This window comes from Hemitrygon akajei, chromosome 8 (genome assembly GCF_048418815.1).
Source record: "Hemitrygon akajei chromosome 8, sHemAka1.3, whole genome shotgun sequence".
NCBI lineage: Eukaryota > Metazoa > Chordata > Chondrichthyes > Myliobatiformes > Dasyatidae > Hemitrygon > Hemitrygon akajei.
The window spans coordinates 118,214,743-118,235,279 of NC_133131.1; the positions used below are offsets into that span (position 1 = coordinate 118,214,743).

At 45.0% G+C, this 20,537-nt stretch overlaps 1 protein-coding gene across 1 annotated transcript in view; it reads left to right on the top strand.

Annotated features, from left to right (window-relative positions):
• Window positions 1-19,451: 19,451 nt before the first annotated feature.
• The window catches only part of ctnnal1 (catenin (cadherin-associated protein), alpha-like 1), a 285,831-nt gene continuing 284,745 nt past the window's right edge, over window positions 19,452-20,537 (top strand). The window contains exon 1 of the mRNA XM_073054452.1: window positions 19,452-19,976. Coding sequence (XP_072910553.1) covers window positions 19,890-19,976 — 87 coding nt within the window. The 5' untranslated portion in view covers window positions 19,452-19,889. The remainder of the gene's footprint in view (window positions 19,977-20,537) is intronic.

Consider the following 20,537-nt stretch of genomic DNA (forward strand, 5'->3'; position numbering starts at 1 on the left):
GAGTGAAGACCAATATAATACTTTGGTGAAGAATGGTTAAAAGGCTCAGTACAAATACAAGCAATTTTGTAATAAGATTATAATGCTGGAAGTACTCAGCATGTCAGGATATAACCAGTGGAGAAAAAAACCCCAACTAATATTTCAAGTCAATGACTTCTCATTTTTTTGTCATACATTTCACACCTTTTTATATGATAATTTGATTTTATGTGACTAGCAACTGTTTCGCAGATGACTTTACATCCATTAGTATTGGTCTTTAATTAATACCACAGAGTAAAAAACTCAGTCTGTTCTGAAAAGTTTTATTATTTGATCTGTAGTTAATTATGTCTATTATCTCAGATCACTAATGAGATTTCCAATTGAAATTTGCCATTGCTGTATTATTATAAATGATCACTCTCTGTGGTGAGTTTGTTTATTACTAATCAAGATAATGCCGAGCAGTGACATCAGATGAAAACGTACATTATATTCCAATTTTTATGTAAGTAATAAAAATCTAGTTAAATTAGTACTAATTGGGATAGATGATAAACATAGATTATTGGTGAAAATGCATGATTCATTATATTTTTATTTAATGTAAGTTACCACTTAAAATATATGCAGAAAATATTCATATTTTCTTCTGTAGTTTACTTACTGTTTTTCCCAAGTGTCAGAACATCTGTGCATTTGTTCTTTGATATCACCATGCATTTCCCCAAGCCAATAATCCAACTTCATACTGATACCACAAATATTTTGAAGACAGCACATTCTTTTTGGATATTCATCAGTTTCTATGACACTCTATTATTGAATAGCTGGAATGCTTTACATTTGGCGGCTCTAAGTATTGAAGTGCTCATGCATTAAACAATTGCCATAGATTAAAAGCTCTAAATTTAACTCACATTTATATAGTATCTCCCACATTACAAACTGTCTCAAAGGAACAGAAATTGAAACAGGAGGAGGCTAATCAGTCCTTCGAGCAGCACTACCATTCAATTGGATCATGATTGATCATCCAAATTCATTAGCCTGTTCCTGCTCTCTCCCCATAACTCTCCATCCCTTATTACCTAAGAACTACAGTTAATTCATTCTTGAATATACAGTATTTAATAATTAAGCTTCCTGTTGCTTTATGTGATGGACCACTCTCAGAGCGTAAAAAAATTTCCTACATTACATCACAACAAGAATTACTGGAAAGACTCCACAGACCAGGCTGCATAAGTGAAAGTTCAAGTTGATGATCCTTTGTCAGACAAACAACCAACAGACCAAGTTCTGCAAAAAGGTATTTAATTTGAAACTTTAACATTGTTTCTCTTCCCAGGTGCTATTGGATAGAGCCTGAAAGCTCATACAGTACTTCCATGAGCACAGTTTCTATCTCACTATTATAAGACTATTGAACAGCCCTCTCATACAATAAGATGGACTCTTGACCTCACAATCTACCCCATTGTGGCCTTGGACTTTATTGTCTGTCAGCACCGTACTTTCTCTGTAATCCCAAAACTACATATATTCTGCATTCTGTTATAATTTTTCCTTTATACTGCCTTGATGTACTGATGTGATGAAATCTGTAAGGAAGGCATTCAAAACAGTGTTTTTCACTGTACCTCGCTAAATGTGTGTGGTGAACTACATATACCTGTCTGGACACACCCCTCTGCTGACTGCTCCTGTGGCTCCTCCCACAAACCCCCTGTATAAAGGCGATTGGAGGCACTGCTCCTCCCTCAGTCTCCAGGATGTTGTGTGGTGGTCTCTTACTGCTAATTGTGGTCTCTTGCAGCTAATAAAAGCCTATCGTTCGCCTCCCGTCTCCGAGAGTTATTGATGGTGCATCAATGTGGCTATAATAGACCAATTTACATTTGCAGCACTTTCTCTTTTTATTTTGGTTATCCAGTATCTACAGTTTTTTTCCTCTTGATTTTCATATCTCCTCATTTTAGTTTAAAGCGGCTTGCTCCTCTTCCTTAGAAAATGATCCCTGGTCCTGGACTCTCCTGATATTGGAAACATCCCTCCTGTATCGAGTCTGTTCATTCCTGTTAGAATTTATAGACTTTCATGAGATCTCCTCTCTTTCTTCTAAACTCTAGCAAGGATACTCAATGCAACCTCTCTTCAGATATCAGTCCTGCCATTTCAGGAATCAGTCCAGTGAACCCTAACTGCACTCCATCCATAGCAAGAGAATCCTTCCTCAGTACAGGAGACACAATATTCAAGCTGTGTTCTCAGTAAGAACCTGCGTGATTGCAGTAAGATATTCCTACTACTGAACTCAATTCCTCTTGCTGTGAGGGCCAACATATGACTTACCTTTTTAACAGCCTGCTGCACCTGCATGCTTTCAGCTATGAGCACACAGGGATACCCAAGTCCCGTTGCATTTCATCCTTTCCTGAGCTATTACTTTAAGATAGTAGTCTATCTGGCCTCTTTGGTCACCAGAATGGAGAACCTCATACATGTTATTCAGTTGCCCCCCCCAGTCTCAAACACATTGGAGATGCTGCACATCCCAGCTCATTCAACCACCCAGCTTTATGTCGGCACCAAATTTGAACTATTATATTTAGATTCTTCATCAAAATTATTAATATATATATATATATATATATATATATATATTGTTCAAGCTCTGATCTTTGTGGTATTCCTCTGGCCACTGCCTGCCACTGAGTAAAAGACCCATTTATTCCTACTCTTTATTTCCTGTCTGCCACCCAGTTCCCCATCTTATTAGTATCTTGCCCCCTATCTCATATTCTTTAATTTTGCATGCTGATCCCTCACTTTGACTTTATCAAGACACTTCTAAAAGCCCAAATCCATCACATCTACTGACTTTCTCATCTAATCTCCTAATTACATCCTGGGTTAATGACTTTGTCCAATCGTGTCACTGTTTTCTATGTTCTTTTCATCTTTTTAGGAGGCCCTACCCCCAATATCAGGATTACAGATCTATAGTTTCCCCAATTTCTCTATCTCATTTTTAAAATTGCAGGTTACATTAGCTACCCTCCAATCTGGCTGGACCTTTTTCTAGAGTTAATTGAAATTTGGAAAATGACCAGAAATGCAGCTAAAGACTTTAGGACCTTTGAATTTATTGATTTTCAATGCCATCAATTTTCCTAATTCAATTTAATCCCCTACTCAATAGATTACATGTTGCTCAATATTTTATTACGGAAAAATAAAAGTGAACTCACATGGATAGTTGATCATTTGTGTATTTGTGATCATTGGTATGCTAATGATCTTCAAAATGAAAATCGAGAGGGTGGAATGGAACATTTACCCAACATGGAAATTGAATTCTGCTCAATATATTAGTTAACACAAAATCAATCATCCAAGCCAAGAAATGAGCAGAGTTCAAGGAAAATAACAAATATTAAAGAAATAATGGATCTTCATATGTAAGGGAATATGAGATAATTCAAAAAATATGGTACGGTTTTTTAATAAAACTTGGAACCATATATGAAATTGATAATGTTTTAAATGAGAATATAGCTAATGTCAGAAGATGTGGGCCAATATTAAAGCAAGAGGATTGATAGCAAGACAAAGAAAAGAAATATTGGATTGAAATTTTGTATACTTTATTTATTAAAATATATACAGAAAATATAATCAATACATTTCTTTCTACATTCATTGTATCATCAAATCAGTATAAAATTATGAAAGGCGTAGACAAGGTGGGGCACTATGGTAGCATGGAGGTTAGTGGGGCACTATTACAGGTAGAGGCATTGGAATTCGGAGATCTTTCTGTCATCATCTGTGGGGAATTTGTATGTGCTCCCTGTGACTGTGTGAGTTTCCTCCCATAGTGCAAAGACCTACCAGTTAGTAGGTTAATTTGTACTTGCAAGTTGTCCTGCGATTACACTGGCGCCTAATGGCTACTCCTTTGCTTGCATCTTCGGAACCAGCTCTATTTCTATCTTTATATCTTTATTTTACTCTTTCAGGTTTCTTTTGAAGACCCTAACCTTGAGTTACACGCTGACTTCAGTTCTTTCCAGGAATTGGACCCGTTTTAAGGGTCTCACTACTGGCCGCTATTCGATATACCAAGGATGCGGCCTAGAAGATGAGCTCACCCTCAGGGTTCTGGAATTTCGTGGCTCTGGAGGCGGGCGGACTTAAGCTCGGTGCCTCTGCAGCAAATTGGTGTGTCATGGGAGACAGAAGATCAAAAGCAGCAAGCTGGCTGCTGGCTGCGTGCCCAGAGACCTGATTTATTTGGGCACAGAGCTCGGGAAAAGTGACGCAACAGACTTTTAACATTGTAAATCAGCGAGTTCTTTGTTATATCTCCCCTCTCGCTGTGAAACAGGGACATCTCTTTATCCCTTATTGGGTTAGAGAGAGAGAGAGCCTGTGGTATGTCAAATTACCGGGTGAAAGAGTAGTTTTTGGGGTACTGCAAGTTTGTGTCTTTATTGATACTTTGCTACATGCCTGAGTGACTGGTGGGGGGGTGTCGATGCTTTTTGCTGGTGGAGCATGGGGAAATCATTACTTTGCTGCTGCTTATGCATGAGCAGGGGGAGTTGGAAGTTGATGGAGAAGATCCTGAGAGGCAGGATTTATGAACATTTGGAGAGGTATAATATGATTAGGAATAGTCAGCATGGATTTGTTAAAGGCAGGCTATGCCTTACGAGCCTGAGTGAATTTTTTGAGGATGTGACTAAACACATTGATGGAAGTAAAGCAGTAGATGTGGTGTGTATGGACTTCAGCAAGGCATTTGACAAGGTACCCCAGGCAAGGCTTATTGAGAAAGTAAGGAAGCATGGGATCCAAGGGGATATTGCTTTGTGGATCCAGAACTGGCTTGCCCACAGAAGATGGGTCATATACTGCATGGAGGTCGGTCACCAGTGGTGTGCCTCAGGGATCTATTCCGGGACCCCTTCTCTTTGTGATTTTTATAAATGACCTGGATGAGGAAGTGGAGGGATGGGTTAGTGAATTTGCTGATGACACAAAGATTGGGGGTGTTGTGGATAGTGTGGAGAGTTGTCAGAGGTTACAACGGGACATTGATAGGATGCAAAACTGGGCTAAGAAGTGGCAGATGGAGTTCGACCCAGATAAGTGTGAAGTGGTTCATTTCGGTAGTTCAAATATGATGGCAGAATATAGTATTAATGGTAAGACTCTTGGCTGTGTGGAGGAACAGAGGGATCTTGGGGTCCGAGTCCATAGGACACGCAAATCTGCTGCACTGGTTGACTCCGTGGGTAAGAAGGCGTACGGTGCATTGGACTTCATCAATCGTGGGATTGAGTTTAAGAGCCGAGAGGTAATGTTGCAGCTATATAAGACCCTGGTCAGACCCCACTTGGAGTACTGTGTTCAGTTCTGGTCGCTTCACCACAGGAAAGATGTGGAAACCATAGATTTGAGGAGAGGAGATTTACAAGGATATTGCCTGGATTGTGGGGCATGCCTTATAAGAATAGGTTGAGTGAACTTGGCCTTTTCTCTTTGGAGCAACAGAGGATGAGAGGTGACCTGATAGAGGTGTATAAGATGATGAGAGGCATTGATCGTGTGGATAGTCAGAGGCTTTTTCCCAGGACTGAAATGGCTAGCACAAGAGGGCACAGTTTTAAGGTGCTTGGGAGTAGGTACGGAGGAGATGTCAGGGGTAAGTTTTTTACGCAGAGAGTGGTGAGTGCGTGAAATGGACTGCTAGTGACGGTGGTGGAGGCAGATACGATAGGGTGTTTTAAGAGACTCCTGGATAGATACATGGAGCTTAGAAAAATAGAGGGCTATGGGTAACCCTAGTAATTTCTCAGGTAAGGACATGTTCGGCACAGCTTTATGGACTGAAGGGCCTGTATTGTGCTGTAGGTTTTCTATGTTTCTAACTGGGTGGGGGCTTTGGGGTTCTAACATTTAACTGTCATTCATTCTTTGGGGCACTCCTCTGTTTTGGTGGATGGTTGCGAAGAAAAAGAATTTCAGGATGTATATTGTATACATTTCTCTGACATTAAATGAAACATTTGAAATAGATGGGTTGCTGGGGGTGTGGCTCGTTGGCTGGAACGGCCCATTCGGTGCTGTATCTTTAAATAAATACATATAGTAGACTGCCATTATCTTTTTACAGGGTCAAGATGTCTACTACCACAGGATATGCATTTAAGGTGAAAGTTCAAAGGACATGTGCAGGGCAGGTGTTTTTAACATGTAAGTGGTATGTGCCATGTATTTGTTGCTGAAGCAAACGTGGTGAAGGTATTTAAGAGGCTGTTACTTCGTCAAATGAATTTGCAGAGAGTGGAGGGATATGGACCATATTTGGGAGAAGACGTTGGGTTTTGTAGTTTAATTAGTTTGGCACAACATTGAAGGGTCTGTTCCTGTGCTGTATTATTCTATGTTCTATAGTCTATCACAGTGCATGAAGTATTTGAAATACTGTTACATAGAGACCTGGCAGTTAATGTTCTGAGCCACAAGGCCTTAGTCTATGTCCTTTTCCACAAAGCCTCATACCATACTCCTGCATCTAGGAATGTCCCATTGCTAACAGTCAGTTTCCATGAGTTTTCCAAACATCAATGAATTAATGCAGTCAAGGTGGCTTTTCAGAAGATAACCTGCTGGGCTTGGCAAACATTATTATTAAAGCCTACAAAAGTTACCACAGCCCTCACGTTTTGTTGATTTTTATTTCTTTCTGGGATTTGCCAGAGACAGAGGCAGGATCCTTAGCTTATGTGCACACAATATCCAAGGCTAATGGGTAGTTTAAATGAACTAGCAATTTTGTTAACTTTCTCACCCAAACAGCATGTGTTTAAGTATATATCCAATCAAGTATATCTATATGGTAATCTGCTTAGCCTGGAATATTCATCAGCTACATGGGTCTTCACTCTATCAATGTGCACCAAATATTAATGATGGATAAATTAATGGAAAGTTGTTCATCCAAGTAGAAGGCACAGTTACTTATGTGGATCGCATGGGAAAGTTACGAGTGAAAGGGCAAAACCAAGGTGACATTAAATGTAGATAAGTATGTGGCTATCACTTTGGATACAAGTAAGAAAAGTTACATTATTTTCTTGGAGATAAGAAACAAGAAACTATAAATAGCAAAAAGTATCCACAATATTCACAAATAATTGAAAGTGAAATGATTGACTTTAGAAGTCAAACAAGAAAATAGTAATTTTCAGTGTCCTGGAGATTAATGAGTAAAATACAAAGTAAAGATGTTTATGCATAAGATTTATGCAGCCATGTGATGCACTGGGAATTATTATTTGGGAAGACTGAAGCTACTGACTCCATCCATCACCCTTCCAACCCTCTGAGGCTAATTGCTGAAAGTTGCTCACAAAGAACTCCATCTGTCATGGCTCTATTCCTTCAATATCTTATTGTGACATCCTGCTTCCACCTGAACAATAAACAGTATCTACTCATCACAAAGACGCCTTCTTACTATTCCTTTGTTTGAGTCAAAAGCATACAGAGGAAACTGAGTCATAGAGAAGTACTGCACAGAAACAGGCCCTTTGGCCCATCTAGTCCATGCCAAGACTAGTTAAACTGCCCACTTCTATCGACCTACATCGGGACCGTAGCCCTCCATATCCCTATCCTCAAAGACAGTTAAATGTTAGAACCTGAAGTCCCCCCAGCTCCCCCCTCCCATGCGTAAGCGAAAGCAAGCAATGATCCCCCTCCCCACCAGCAAAAAAAGCATCAGCACCCTCACCGAGCACTCAAGCGTGCAGCAAAGCATCAGCAAAGTCACAGAATTGCAGTACCCCAAAGACTACTCATTCAGTCAGTATTTGACAGGCTTTCTCTCTCCCTAATAAGGGAAAAAGTGATGTCTCCATTTCACAGTGAGAGGGGAGATGTAACAAACAACTCACTGGTTTACGATGTTAAAAACCCATTGTGTTGCTTTTTCCAAGCTCTGTGCCCAAAGATCTCAGGTCTCTGGGCACACAGACAGAGATCTTCCAATTCCCACGCCACACTGATCTTCTGCCGGGACACCGACCTTTGATCCGCCCATCTTCAGAGCCACGAGATCTCAAATCCCCGACAGCGAGCTAAGATCATAGGTTGCATCCTTGGCATGTTGAATAATGGCCAGTCACAAAATCCCGAGAGTGGGTCCCATTCCCGCAAAGTCAGCGTGTAAATCCAGGTCAGAGTCTTCAAAAGAACCCTGAAAGGGAAAAATAGGGATATTAAAGATGGAAATAGAGCTGCTTCTGAAGATGCAAGCAAAGGAGTCGTCGTTAAGCGCCATCATAACCTCACACTTCTCTGCATTAAATTCCATCTGCCATTTCTCAGCTGATCCAAACCCCCTGCAAGCCATGATAGCCTTCCTCACTGTCCACTACACCCCCAATCTTGGTGTCTGATGCACCATCAATAACTCTCTCTGAGACGTGAAGGCAAGATATCGGCTTTTATTGACTGGAAGAAAGAACAAGCAGTGGTTGACCACCATACTACATCCTGGAGACAGAGAGGCCGGGCTCAGGCCTCAATCGCCTTTATACCGGGGTCTGTGGGAGGAGCCACAGGAGCAGTCAGCAGGGGGCGTGTCCAGGCAGGTATATGTAGTTCACCACATTCACCCCCCCTTTGTTTTAAAAGAGAGTCCCCATGTGGCGAAGTTTCTTACAAGTATACTTACAGGTTAAGTCTATCAGGTGGTCGAATCTGTCGCTGCAATCTATGTAGCACCAACTGTGATTGCACAGGTGCCGGTGGTGGTGATTGCACAGGTGCCAGTGGTGGTGATTGCACAGGTGCCGGTGGTGGTGATTGCACAGGTGCCGGTGGTGGTGATTGCACAGGTGCCAGTGGTGGTGATTGCACAGGTGCCAGTGGTGGTGATTGCACAGGTGCCGGTGGTGATTGCACCGGAGACAGTGGTTGTGCTGGTTCCAGCCTAACTGGAGGTGTCTGCCCACTAGGCGTCAGTGATCCCTCACGCGTGTGCGAGGCGCCTGGTATATACGCGTACGAGACGCCCGGTATAGGAGTGTCGTGAGGAGTCTGTGTAGGGCTCGGTGTGCACGGTGTCACCTCGGGTACAGGGTTCATAGTTACCGTGGAGTGTTCGGGGTAGTGGTCTGCTGCTCCTGCGGGCGCCAGGTCGCGGACGGAGACCGTGTCCTCCCGCCCATCAGGTAAGACCACGTAGGCATACTGGGGGTTCGCATGTAGAAGGTGAACCCTCTCGACCAGCGGGGAGTATTTATTGCTCCTCGCATGTTTCCGGAGCAGCACTGGCCCTGGAGATGTCAGCCAAGCTGGTAGGGTGGTCCCAGTGGCAGACTTCCTGGGAAAAGAGAATAGGCGCTCGTGAGGGGTGGCATTGGTGGACGTACATAACAGGGAGCGGATACAGTGGAGTGCCTCAGGGAGGACCTCCTGCCATCGAGAGACCGGCAACCCTTTTGACTTAAGGGCTAAAAGTGTGGCCTTCCACACTGTGGCATTCTCCCTCTCCACCTGTCCATTTCCCCGGGGATTATAACTCGTGGTCCGACTAGTAGCAATGCCCCTAGCCAGCAGGTACTGGCGCAGCTCGTCACTCATAAAGGAGGACCCTCTATCACTGTGGATTTAGCAGGGATATCCAAACAGAGTGAAGAGCTGGCGCAGGGCTTTTATGACGGACGTGGTAGTGGTGTCGGGGCAGGGGATGGCAAAGGGGAACCGCGAGTACTCGTCGATAATATTGAGAAAGTAGACATTGCGGTCGGTGGAGGGAAGGGGGCCCTTAAAGACAACACTCAGTCGCTCAAAGGGGCGGATGGCCTTGATAAGTTGCGCCTTTTCAGGACGGTAGAAGTGCGGTTTACACTCAGCGCAGACTTGGCAGTCCCTGGTCATCGTCCTGATGTCCTCAAGGGAGTACGGCAGGTTCCGGGCTTTCATGAAATGGTAAAATCGGGTGACCCCCGGGTGGCAAAGATCTGCATGGAGGGCGTATAGCTGGTCGAGCTGCGTGCTGGCACACGCTCCCCGGGATAGGGCATCAGGGGGCTCATTGAGCCTTCCAGGCTGGTACAGGATATCATAGTTGTAGGTGGAGAGTTCTATTCTCCACTGCAAAATTTTATCATTTTTGATTTTGCCCCGCTGTTGGTTGCTGAACATGAATGCAACCGAGCGCTGGTCGGTCAGCAAGGTGAACCTTTTGCCGGTGAGATAGTGCCTCCAGTGCCTAATAGCTTCCACTATGGCCTGGGCTTCTTTCTCCACCGCGGAGTGCCAAATTTCAGAGCCTTGAAGGGTACGAGAAAAGAATGCTACTGGCCTGCCTGCCTGATTGAGGGTAGCAGCCAGCGCGAAATCGGAGGCGTCACTCTCTACTTGGAAGGGAATGGTCTCATCCACCGCATGCATCGTTGCTTTGGCAATGTCCCCTTTAATGCAGCTGAAAGCCGCGCAGGCCTCAGCAGAGAGGGGAAAAGTGGTAGACTTGACCAGGGGGCGGGCCTTGTCTGTGTAATGGGGGACCCATTGGGCGTAATAGGAAAAGAAGCCCAGGCACCGTCTGAGGGCTTTGAGAGTGGTGGGAAGAGGGAGTTCTAACAGGGGGCGCATACGGTCGGGATCAGGGCCAATGACCCCGTTTTCCACGACATACCCAAGGATAGCGAGTCGGGTGGTTCCGAACACACACTTGTCCCTATTATAAGTAAGGTTCAGGGCTTTGGCCACTTGGAAAAATCGTTGGAGGTTGGCGTTGTGATCCGGCCAGTCGTGACCACAGATGGTGATGTTATCCAGATAGGGAAATGTGGCCTTCAGTTGGCACTGGTCCACCATCCAGTCCATTTCCCTCTGGAAGATCGAGACACCATTTGTGACACCAAATGGGACGCACAGGAAGTGATAGAGCCTGCCGCCCACCTCGAAGGCGGTGTAGGGGCAATCCTCTGGGCGGATGGGGAGCTGGTGATAAGCGGATTTCAGATCTATTGTCGAGTACACCTTGTACTGCTATCTGGTTGACCATATCCGCGATGTGGGGTAGGGGGTATGCGTCAAGCTGCGTGAACCTATTGATGGTTTGACTATAGTCCATGACCATCCTATTTTTCTGCCCGGTCCGAACAACAACCACCTGGGCCCTCCAAGGGCTTGTGCTTGGCTCAATGATCCCCTCCCTGAGCAGCCGCTGCACCTCTGACTGAATGAAGGCCCTGTCCCCCGCGCTGTACCTCCTGCTTTTAGTTGCCACAGGTTTACAGTCGGGGGTCAGGTTGGCGAACAGCGGTGGGGGAGGGGTCTTTAGGGTGGAGAGGCTGCAAGTGGTGTCAGTAGCGCAGCTGTCGGCATGGTGCTGGGTGGGATGTGTGGTTCGGTGTGTGTGTGTGTGGTCAGTAGCGGGGTATATGGCGAAGTCCCACAAAACTGAGGATTCCTGACAGTGAGTGGTGGGAGGGGCCCGTCATATGCCATAGTCACACTTTTGAGGTGGCTCTGGAAGTCCAGCCCCAATAGCACAGGCGGCACAGTTGAGGCATGACCAGTAGCGCAAAGTTCCGATATTCTGTGCCCTGCACCACCAATGTCGCTACACAACCCACCCGGATGTCTGTGGAATGCGACCCAGAAGCCAAGGTGACCCTCTGGCTTACCGGCCGTGTCATGAGTCTGCAGCATTGCACCGTGTCCGGGTGAATAAAACTCTCAGTGCTGCCCGTGTCAAACAGGCAGCTAGTCCTGTGCCCCTCCACCAGGATGTCCATCATTGACCTTGCAAGCTGGTGTGGAGCGCTTTGGTCGAGGGTTACGGTGGCCAGAGTTGAACTGCCGTCTTGGTGCCCGGTAAGCACCGGTGGGTAGGGGGCGGGGCATGTTGGCACTGACAAAGATGGCTGCCCCCATCCGGGCATGCAAGATGGCGGCCCCCATGCCTCGTATGAGGTGGGCAGGCAAGATGGCGGCCCCCATGCCTCACACGCAGCGCTGCCCGACCCCGCTCGTGGTTTAGACTTACAGACCTTGGCGAAATGGCCCTTCTTCCCGCAGCTGGAGCAGGTCGCTTCTCGGGCCGGGCAGTGTTTTCGGGGGTGCTTTTCGAGTCCGCAGAAGTAACACTGCACGGGCTTGCGTCTGGCAGCAGCTGTGGTCGGGTTCGGGGAGTTCGTGGAATCGCGACTGGCAGCGGCATTGGTGAATTCGCTCGCGGGAACCGGTGGCGGCGGGGTCTGAGGTGTCCACGGAACTGGCGGGGGATCGCGCGGCTGGACAGCGTCAGCGTTGTGCAGCACAGCCTCCAGCATGTCGGCCGTCTCGGTCTCCGAGCGTAAGGTAAGATCAGCATTTTCCAGCAGCCGCTGGCACACATACACTGACCTGATTCCTGTAACAAAGGCGTCTCGTACCAAGAGCTCCGCATGCTGTTCCGCCGTGAGAGTTTTGAAGTCGCAAGTTCGCACGAGTGTCTGTAGGGCTCTGAGAAACTCGGCGCTCGATTCTGCAGGCCGCTGCCGTCGCGTAGCTAAGCGATGTCTTGCGTAGACGGTGTTCACCGGCCGCAGGTACTGTCTTTTGAGGGCGTCCAGTGCCCCTTCGTAGGTCGACAGGTCTCTGATAAGTGAGTAAACTTTTGGGGTGACCCTCGAGAGGAGAATTCGGTGCATAACAGCGGGTTCAGTTACATTAACCTCCTCCAAGTATGATTGGAAGCATGCAAGCCAGAGTTCAAAGGCAAGAGCTGCTTCAGGGGCTTGGGGGTCCAAATCTAATCTTTCCGACGTAAAACGCTTTCCATGTTTTAAAACTTCCAGTCAATAAAATTGATGCACCATCAATAACTCTCTCTGAGACGTGAAGGCGAGATATCGGCTGTTATTGACTGGAAGAAAGAACAAGCAGTGGTTGACCACCATACTACATCCTGGAGACAGAGAGGCCGGGCTCAGGCCCCAATCGCCTTTATACAGGGGTCTGTGGGAGGAGCCACAGGAGCAGTCAGCAGGGGGCGTGTCCAGACAGGTATATGTAGTTCACCACAGAGTCATCTGCAAGTTTGCTGATCCATTTATCCACATTATCATCCAGATCACTGATACAGATGACAAACAACAAAGGCACCAGCACCGAGCCCTGCATCACACTCTAGTCACAGGCCTCAGCCAGAAGGCTTCTCCCACAAAGCCAATGTCTAATCCAATTTATTATCTCATCCAAAATGCCACGCCTCCCATGGAGGACATTGTCAAATGCCTCACTAAAGCCTATGTAGACAACGTCCACTGCCTTGCCTTCATCCACTTTCCTGGTAGCTTCCTCGAAAAGCTCTAAGATTGGCTAGACATGACCTACCATCCATGAAGCCCTGCTGACTATCCTTAACCAGTCCATTTGTATCCAAATACATATATATCCGGTCCCTCAGAATACCTTCCAATAACTGAGGATAGACTCACCGGCCTATAATTTCCTTATTTCTGTTTAGAGCCTTTTTTAAACAGTGGAACATTAATGGCTATCTTCCAATCCTCTGGTACCTCTCTTGTTACTAGGGATGTTTTGAATATCTCTGTGAGGGCCCCAGAAATCTGCACCTGCCTCCCTCAGTGTCCAAGGGGACACTCTGTCAAGCCCTGTAGACTTATCTACCTGATTTGCCTCAGCATAGCAAACACTTCTTCCTCTATAATCTGTACAGGGTCCATTAAGTTGATGCTGCTTTGCCTCACATCTATAGACTCTGCATCTGTCCCCCGAAGAAATACAGGTACAAGAAATGCATTAAAAATCTCTCCCATCTGTTTTGGCTCCACACAGGGATTACCATTCTGGTCTTCCAGAGGACCAATTTATTTTGTCCCTAGCAATCCTTTTGCTCTTAACATGCCTGTAGATTCCCTTAGGATTTTCCTTCACCTTGTCTGCTAAGCTTCTTGTTGCCTTCCTGATTTATTTAAGTGTTCTCTTGCATTTCTTGAATTCCAAAAGCACCTCATTTGTTTCTACTTGCCTAAACCTGCTCTGCACTTTTTTCTCAACCAGGGCCTCAATATTTCTCGAAAACCAAGGTTTCCTACCCTTGTTATCTTAACCTTTTATTTTGACAGTCACATATAAGCTTTGTATGTTCAAAATTTTGTTTTTGAAGGCCTTCCAATTTCCAAGTACACCTTGTCAGAAGACAGCCTTTTCCCAATCCACACTTGCCAGATCATTTCTGATACCATCAAAATTGGCCTTTCTCCAATTTAGAATTTCAACCTGTGGACCAGACTTTTCAACTTTGAAACTAATGGCATTGTGGTCACTGGATGCAAAGTATTCCCCTACACAAACTTCTGTCACCTGCCCTGTCACGTTTCCCAATAGCAGATCCAGTATCACATGCACTCTTGTTGGGACTTCTATGTACTGATGAAGGAAGCTTTCCTGAATACATTTGACAAGCTCTGTTCCATCTAATCCTTTTACAGTATGGGATTCCCAGTCAATATGTGAAAGTTGAAATCATCTACTATACTGACCTTATGTTTCTTGCAACACTCTGTAAAGCTCTTTACAAATTTGTTCCTCCTGGGGGTCCTGGGCAAATCCGTTCAGAACACCTCTCATCACTTCCTGCCAACTGTGTTTGTTATTTAATTGCTACATGAACTTCTGACGCATTCCACATCATTGCCAAGATCTTTTGCTTCTAACTTTGTAATATTACTGATCTTCACACAAGGCTTGGCTTATCTGTTACTGAAAATGTCTTCCAAGTCTTTTCACCTGTTCTTTACAAATTCAATACTTTCTTGTCTCTGACCTGTGTTTAACACTCTGCTTTTTGTGCTTCATTGTTTAAAAAAGGCTCTAAAAGTAATCCAGGAAATTATAGGCCGGTAAATTTGACATCGGTAGTAGGTAAATTATTGGAAGGAGTACTAAGAGATAGGATCTACAAGTATTTAGATAGACAGGGACTTATTAGGGAGAGTCGATATGGCTTTGTGCATGGTAGGTCATGTTTAACCAATCTATTAGTTTTTCGAGGAGGTTACCAGGAAAGTGGATGAAGTCTACATGGACTTCAGTAAGGCCTTTGACAAGGTCCCGCATGGGAGGTTAGTTAGGAAGATTCATTCACTAGGTATACATGGTGAGGTAGTAAATTGGATTAGACATTGGCTCAATGGGAGAAGTCAGAGTGGTAGTGAAGGATAGCTTCTCTGAGTGGAAGCCTGTGACTAGTGGTGTGCCACAGGAATCAGTGCTGGGTCCATTGTTATTTGTCAATGATCTGCATTTGTCAATGATCTGGATGATAATGTGGTAAGTTGGATCAGTAAATTTGCTGATGATACAAAGATTGGATGTGTAGTGGACAGTGAGGAAGGTTTTCAAAGCTTGCAGAGGGATTTGGATCAGCTGGAAAAATGGGCTGAAAAATGGCAGATGGAGTTTAATGCAGACAAGTGTGAGGTATTGCACTTTGGAAGGACAAACCAAGGTAGAACATACAAGGTAAATGGTAGGGCACTGAGGAGTGCAGTAGAACAGAGGGATCTGGGGATACAGATACATAATTCCCTAAAAGTGGCGTCATAGGTAGATAGGGTTGTAAAGAGAGCTTTTGGTACATTGGTCTTTATAAATCAAAGTATTGAGTATAAGAGTTGGAAGGTTATGGTGAGGTTGTATAAGACATTGGTAAGGCTGAATTTGGAGTATTGTGTGCAGTTTTGGTCACCTAATTACAGGAAGGATATTAATAAGGTTGAAAGAGTGTGGGGAAGGTTTACAAGGATGTTGCTGGGACTTGAGAAACTGAGTTACAGAGAAAGGTTGAATAGGTTAGGACTTTATTCCCTGGAGCATAGAAGAATGAGGGGAGATTTGATAGATGTATATAAAATTATGATGGGTATAGATAGAGTGAATGCAAGCAGGCTTTTTCCACTGAGGTTAGGGGAGAAAAATACCAGAGGACATGGATTAAGGGTGAAGGGGGAAAAGTTGAAAGGAAACATTGGGGGGGGGGGGCTTCTTCATGCAGAGAGTGGTGGGAGTGTGGAATGAACTGCCAGATGAAGTGGTAAATGCGGGCTCACTTTTAACATTTAAGAAAAACTTGGACAGGTACATGGATGAGAGGGGTATGGAAGGATATGGTCCAGGTGCAGGTCAGTGGGACTAGGCCGAAAGGCCTGTTTCTGTGCTGTAATGTTCTGTGGTTCTAACTTAATTATCATCAGCATGTTGTAATTTCTGATCTGGCAACTAACCACCTTTAAAATTCTCTTCCTTATTTTGAAGTCTCACTATTCTATCCCTTCCTCTGAACTATCCTGTAGATCCACAAGCCTCCTAGGTCCCTGCAGTCCTTTAATTCTAACATCTAGTGCATTCCCTGTTTTCGTCACTTCACCAATGGTGACGACTTCCATTTCTATAGGGTTTAAACTCTTGAATTTGCCCACGCTGCTTTTTATTCTCCTCTTCTTTCTTTAAGACCCTCATTAAAATCTACTTTTAAATTTGTATCTTCAGTGCCAAATTTTGTAGTCATGTTTGATATTGGCAGCAAAATGGGAAGTGGAGCTTAATCTGGTTAAATGTGAGGTCATGCAGTTTGTGAGGTCAAATGGAAGGGGAAAGTGTATACAGTATAAAGGCAAGGTCCTTAACATTGATGTACGGAGGAACCTTGGCGTCCATAGCTCTCTGAAAATGGCAACACAAGTAGAAAGAACTTTGAAATTAGACATTTGGATTGTTTTCTCTGAAACATTAGAGTACGTGCGGAGACCTGACAGAAGTTTATAAAATTACGAGAGCATGGATAGAGTAGATGACAATCAGAAACATTTTTTCCAAGGCAGAAATGTTAAGTGCTAAAGGGCATAGCCTTAAGGTGAGAGGGTGAAAGTTTGAGGGAGATGTGTGCAGCAAGTGAGGGGAGGGAGGCGATGGGCAGGCAAGGAGATAAGGTGAGAGAAGGAAAAGAGAATGGGGAATGGTGAAGGAGAGGGCGGGGAGGGGGCCATTACTGTAAGTTCGAAAAATCAATGTTCATGCCATCAGGTTGGAGGCTACCCAGACAGAATATAAGGTGATGTTCCTCCAACCTGAGTGTGGACATATCAGAATGGGAATGGGAAGTGGAATTAAAATGGGTGGCCACTGGGAGATCCTGCTTCTACTGGTAGATGGGAGTGTAGGTGCTCAGCGAAACAGTCTTCCAATCTACATTGGGTCTCACCAATATGCAAGAGGCCACATTGGGACCTCCCAACAGACTCACGACTGAAATGTTGCCTCACCTGGAAGGCCTGTTTGGGGCCCTGAATGGTAAACTCCTATGTGCAATACTCCTGTGAGCATCTTAGAACATTTAATTGTGCTGTAGTAAGTTGTTCTTATTGTTCTAAAGAAGAAACTTCAACCTGAAACATTGACTATTTCTCTTTCAGCAGGCGCTGCTTGATCTGCTCAGTGTTCAGATTTCCAACATCTGCAGTTTTTTTTTGATTTTCACTTTTTATTACAGCTACTTTCACACATACAATGTAATACTTTATTCTGCATGCCATCCATACAGATCATTTCATTACAAAAGTGATTTGAGGAAGTGCAGTGCAGGTAGACAATAAGGTACAAGGGCATAACAAGGCAAATAGTCAGATCAAGCGTTCTTATCGAGCTAGGGGACTGTAACATCAGGGTAGAAGCTGCCCACAAGCTGATGGTATATGCCTTCAGGCTTTGGTTATGTTGGTTCCTTTATCAAGGCAGTGAGACGCTTAGACAGAATCCATGGAGGACAGGCTTGTTTCCATGATGTGCTGAGCTGTGTCCACAACTCTCTGCAGTTTCTTTTCCCAGTCACAAGAAATGCAGTTACCACACCAAGCTGCAATGCATCTGGATGGGATGCTTTCTCTGGTACATTTATATACAACAGTCAAAGAAGATGCATTAAATTTATTTCTCCTCCTGAGGAAGTCGAGGCACTGGTGTGCTTTCTTAGCGTGATGTCTAAGTAGTGGAACCAGGATAGGATTTGGTCATGTTCGCTCTCAGGAACTCAAGCTTTCAACCCTCTTGAGCTCCCCACAGCTTACGTGAATGAGAGCGTGCACATTTCCCCTCCCTTCCTGGAATCAATGACCCGTTCCTTTGTCTTGCTGACAATGAGGGTCGGGCTGTTGTCATGACACCACGCCACTTGGCGCTCCATCCCCATCTGTACTTCAAATCATTATGCTGGTGTCATCTGCAAACTTGCAGAGGGAGTTAGAGCAGGATTTGGCTATGCCTAGGGGGTAAAGGAGGCAGCCATGTGGGCACCATTGTTGAAGATCATCCTAATAGAGGCGTTGCTGCCTATCCCTCCTGATTGCTGTCTGTTGACTTGGACACTTGTCTGCTTTGGATCGCTAAATTTATATGATTGATGTTGGGACATTATTATTAGACACAGGAGGGAAGTAAGTGCTGGTGAGGGGTTCATGCACACATTAGTCAAGACATAATTGCATAGCATAAAAACTTTAAAAAATGAATGACATTTTTTAATTCTTATAATTACTACTTAGCAGTGGTTGGCTCTGTGAGTGATGAATATATTTAAAATTATTAGACCTCTTTTTAATTCACTCAGAGTCCTGCCTGCACTGTTCGCTTTATCATTACTTGCACAGTACTTGATTACTTGTGATTTTTATATGTAAACTTTCCGATTTGGTTTAACTTATTTTACAGCTCCTTGACCTTCTAATTTTACACCATTGAACCTTCAAATTTGATTCGTTTGCATTGAATTAATTCTGAATCCAATTCGTAACTGAAAATTAAGAAATGGTATGTCCTATAAACAATTCTCTATGCTATTTTCAAATGTGGCAGCGAATCATAGTTCGGCGCTGCCGACTCAGTTTATATTTATACCCCCTCAGTAATTCAGAAACTTGTCGGCAAGCTTGTAGTCTTGGAGTTGTATCAGATGTAACAATTATTTCGTTCTCCTTTACACTTGTTTACCGGAAATGATATAAAACAATCTTAAATCCTATAGGGACGAAAATATAAAATAAAAATAACGATACAAAGTTTAAAATCCCACCCGTGAAAAAGTGCAGTCAGCTAGGTATGAACGTAGAGGGATACACGACACGTGGTGACACTGACTACCAGGCAGATAGGTTAACACAAACTAATAACTAACCCAACGCCCAAGGTGCTGAATTTCTGCAAGCACATTCTTGGCAAGAAATGAAAGGCGCGAAGGATTGAAGTTCTGCTTCCCGGACTGACTTGGTGGGTAACCTTTCGCTGGAACCGCCAAGGTTGCTGGCAGTGGCGAGTGAAGCAATGAATTGCACCTTTTTTAGTTGCTCTACTTCCTTCAATGTTGGCAGCAGAACTTGGTGCTGAGTTAAAAATAAGAGCGTTTTCGCAGTGGGGGCATGCGATGTGTGTTTCTCACCATTAACCCCCTCGGGCTTCCAGTATCAGTGGTTCTTTTCGTCACCGCCAGCGGAGCCGCGCCATCGCGCCGTTTCCCGTTGCAACATTGCAGTGATCCAGCGGGCTTCAAGAAGGAAGTTAACTTAATGCTCGGTGGTGAAAAAAGACAGGTTTAATTAGAGCGCATTGGAATTATGGAGAACGCGTAACAGGGCAAAAAAAAACCCCACAATCACCACCCCCAGCCACCCACACTCACATTCCTGAATCCTCCTACCGCCGGAAAGAGACACAACTCCCTCCCGCCCGCCCTCCTCTCACTGAGTGTCAGGCGCCGGGAGAGGGAGAGACGCACTGGGCTCTGCGACGCCAGCGGCATCGGCATCGGCATCATGGCTTCTTCCCAGCACAGCGCCGATACCGGACTGGAAATTAAAACCCGGTCCGTGGAGCAGACGCTCATCCCCTTGGTCACCCAGGTATGTTTGGGGTGAGGTGGGGTGAGGGGAGAACGAAAGGGGGCGCAGCGCAGAGAAGAGTGAGAGACATACACACTGTAAAGGGAGCAAGCTCAGGGACAGGCGGAGTGGAGTCGGACAAGGAGACCTTGCTGGAAAGGGGAGGGGGGGTTTGGGGTGCGTACCCCTCATGAGGGGCAGGAGCTTTCCTTCTCTCTACCCTCACCCAAGAACAAAATGATGCAGATCCCAAAGACACAGCGTCCTGAAACCTCCAAGGCGAGTATCCGAGATCTGACTGAAAACAGACCCGGTTATAGGATAGGACAAGTGGTGGGATTCTTATAAATTGAGGCAATGTGAGACTTTAAGCATCTTTGACCTCTCTCAAGAAAGGACCTTCCGGCGACAGAAACTTGTCTCTCGTTGGTGCGGGGTTGCAAGAGATGGGCTAATGTGCAGCTCTACTGCTAAATGTCAGTCCCATTGTCCCCAGCCTCGCGTCCCGCACGCTGCTGGTCTGAAAATAAATATTATTTAAGAGATCCGCTTTACCGTGCAGTGCAACCGGCAGAGAGAGAG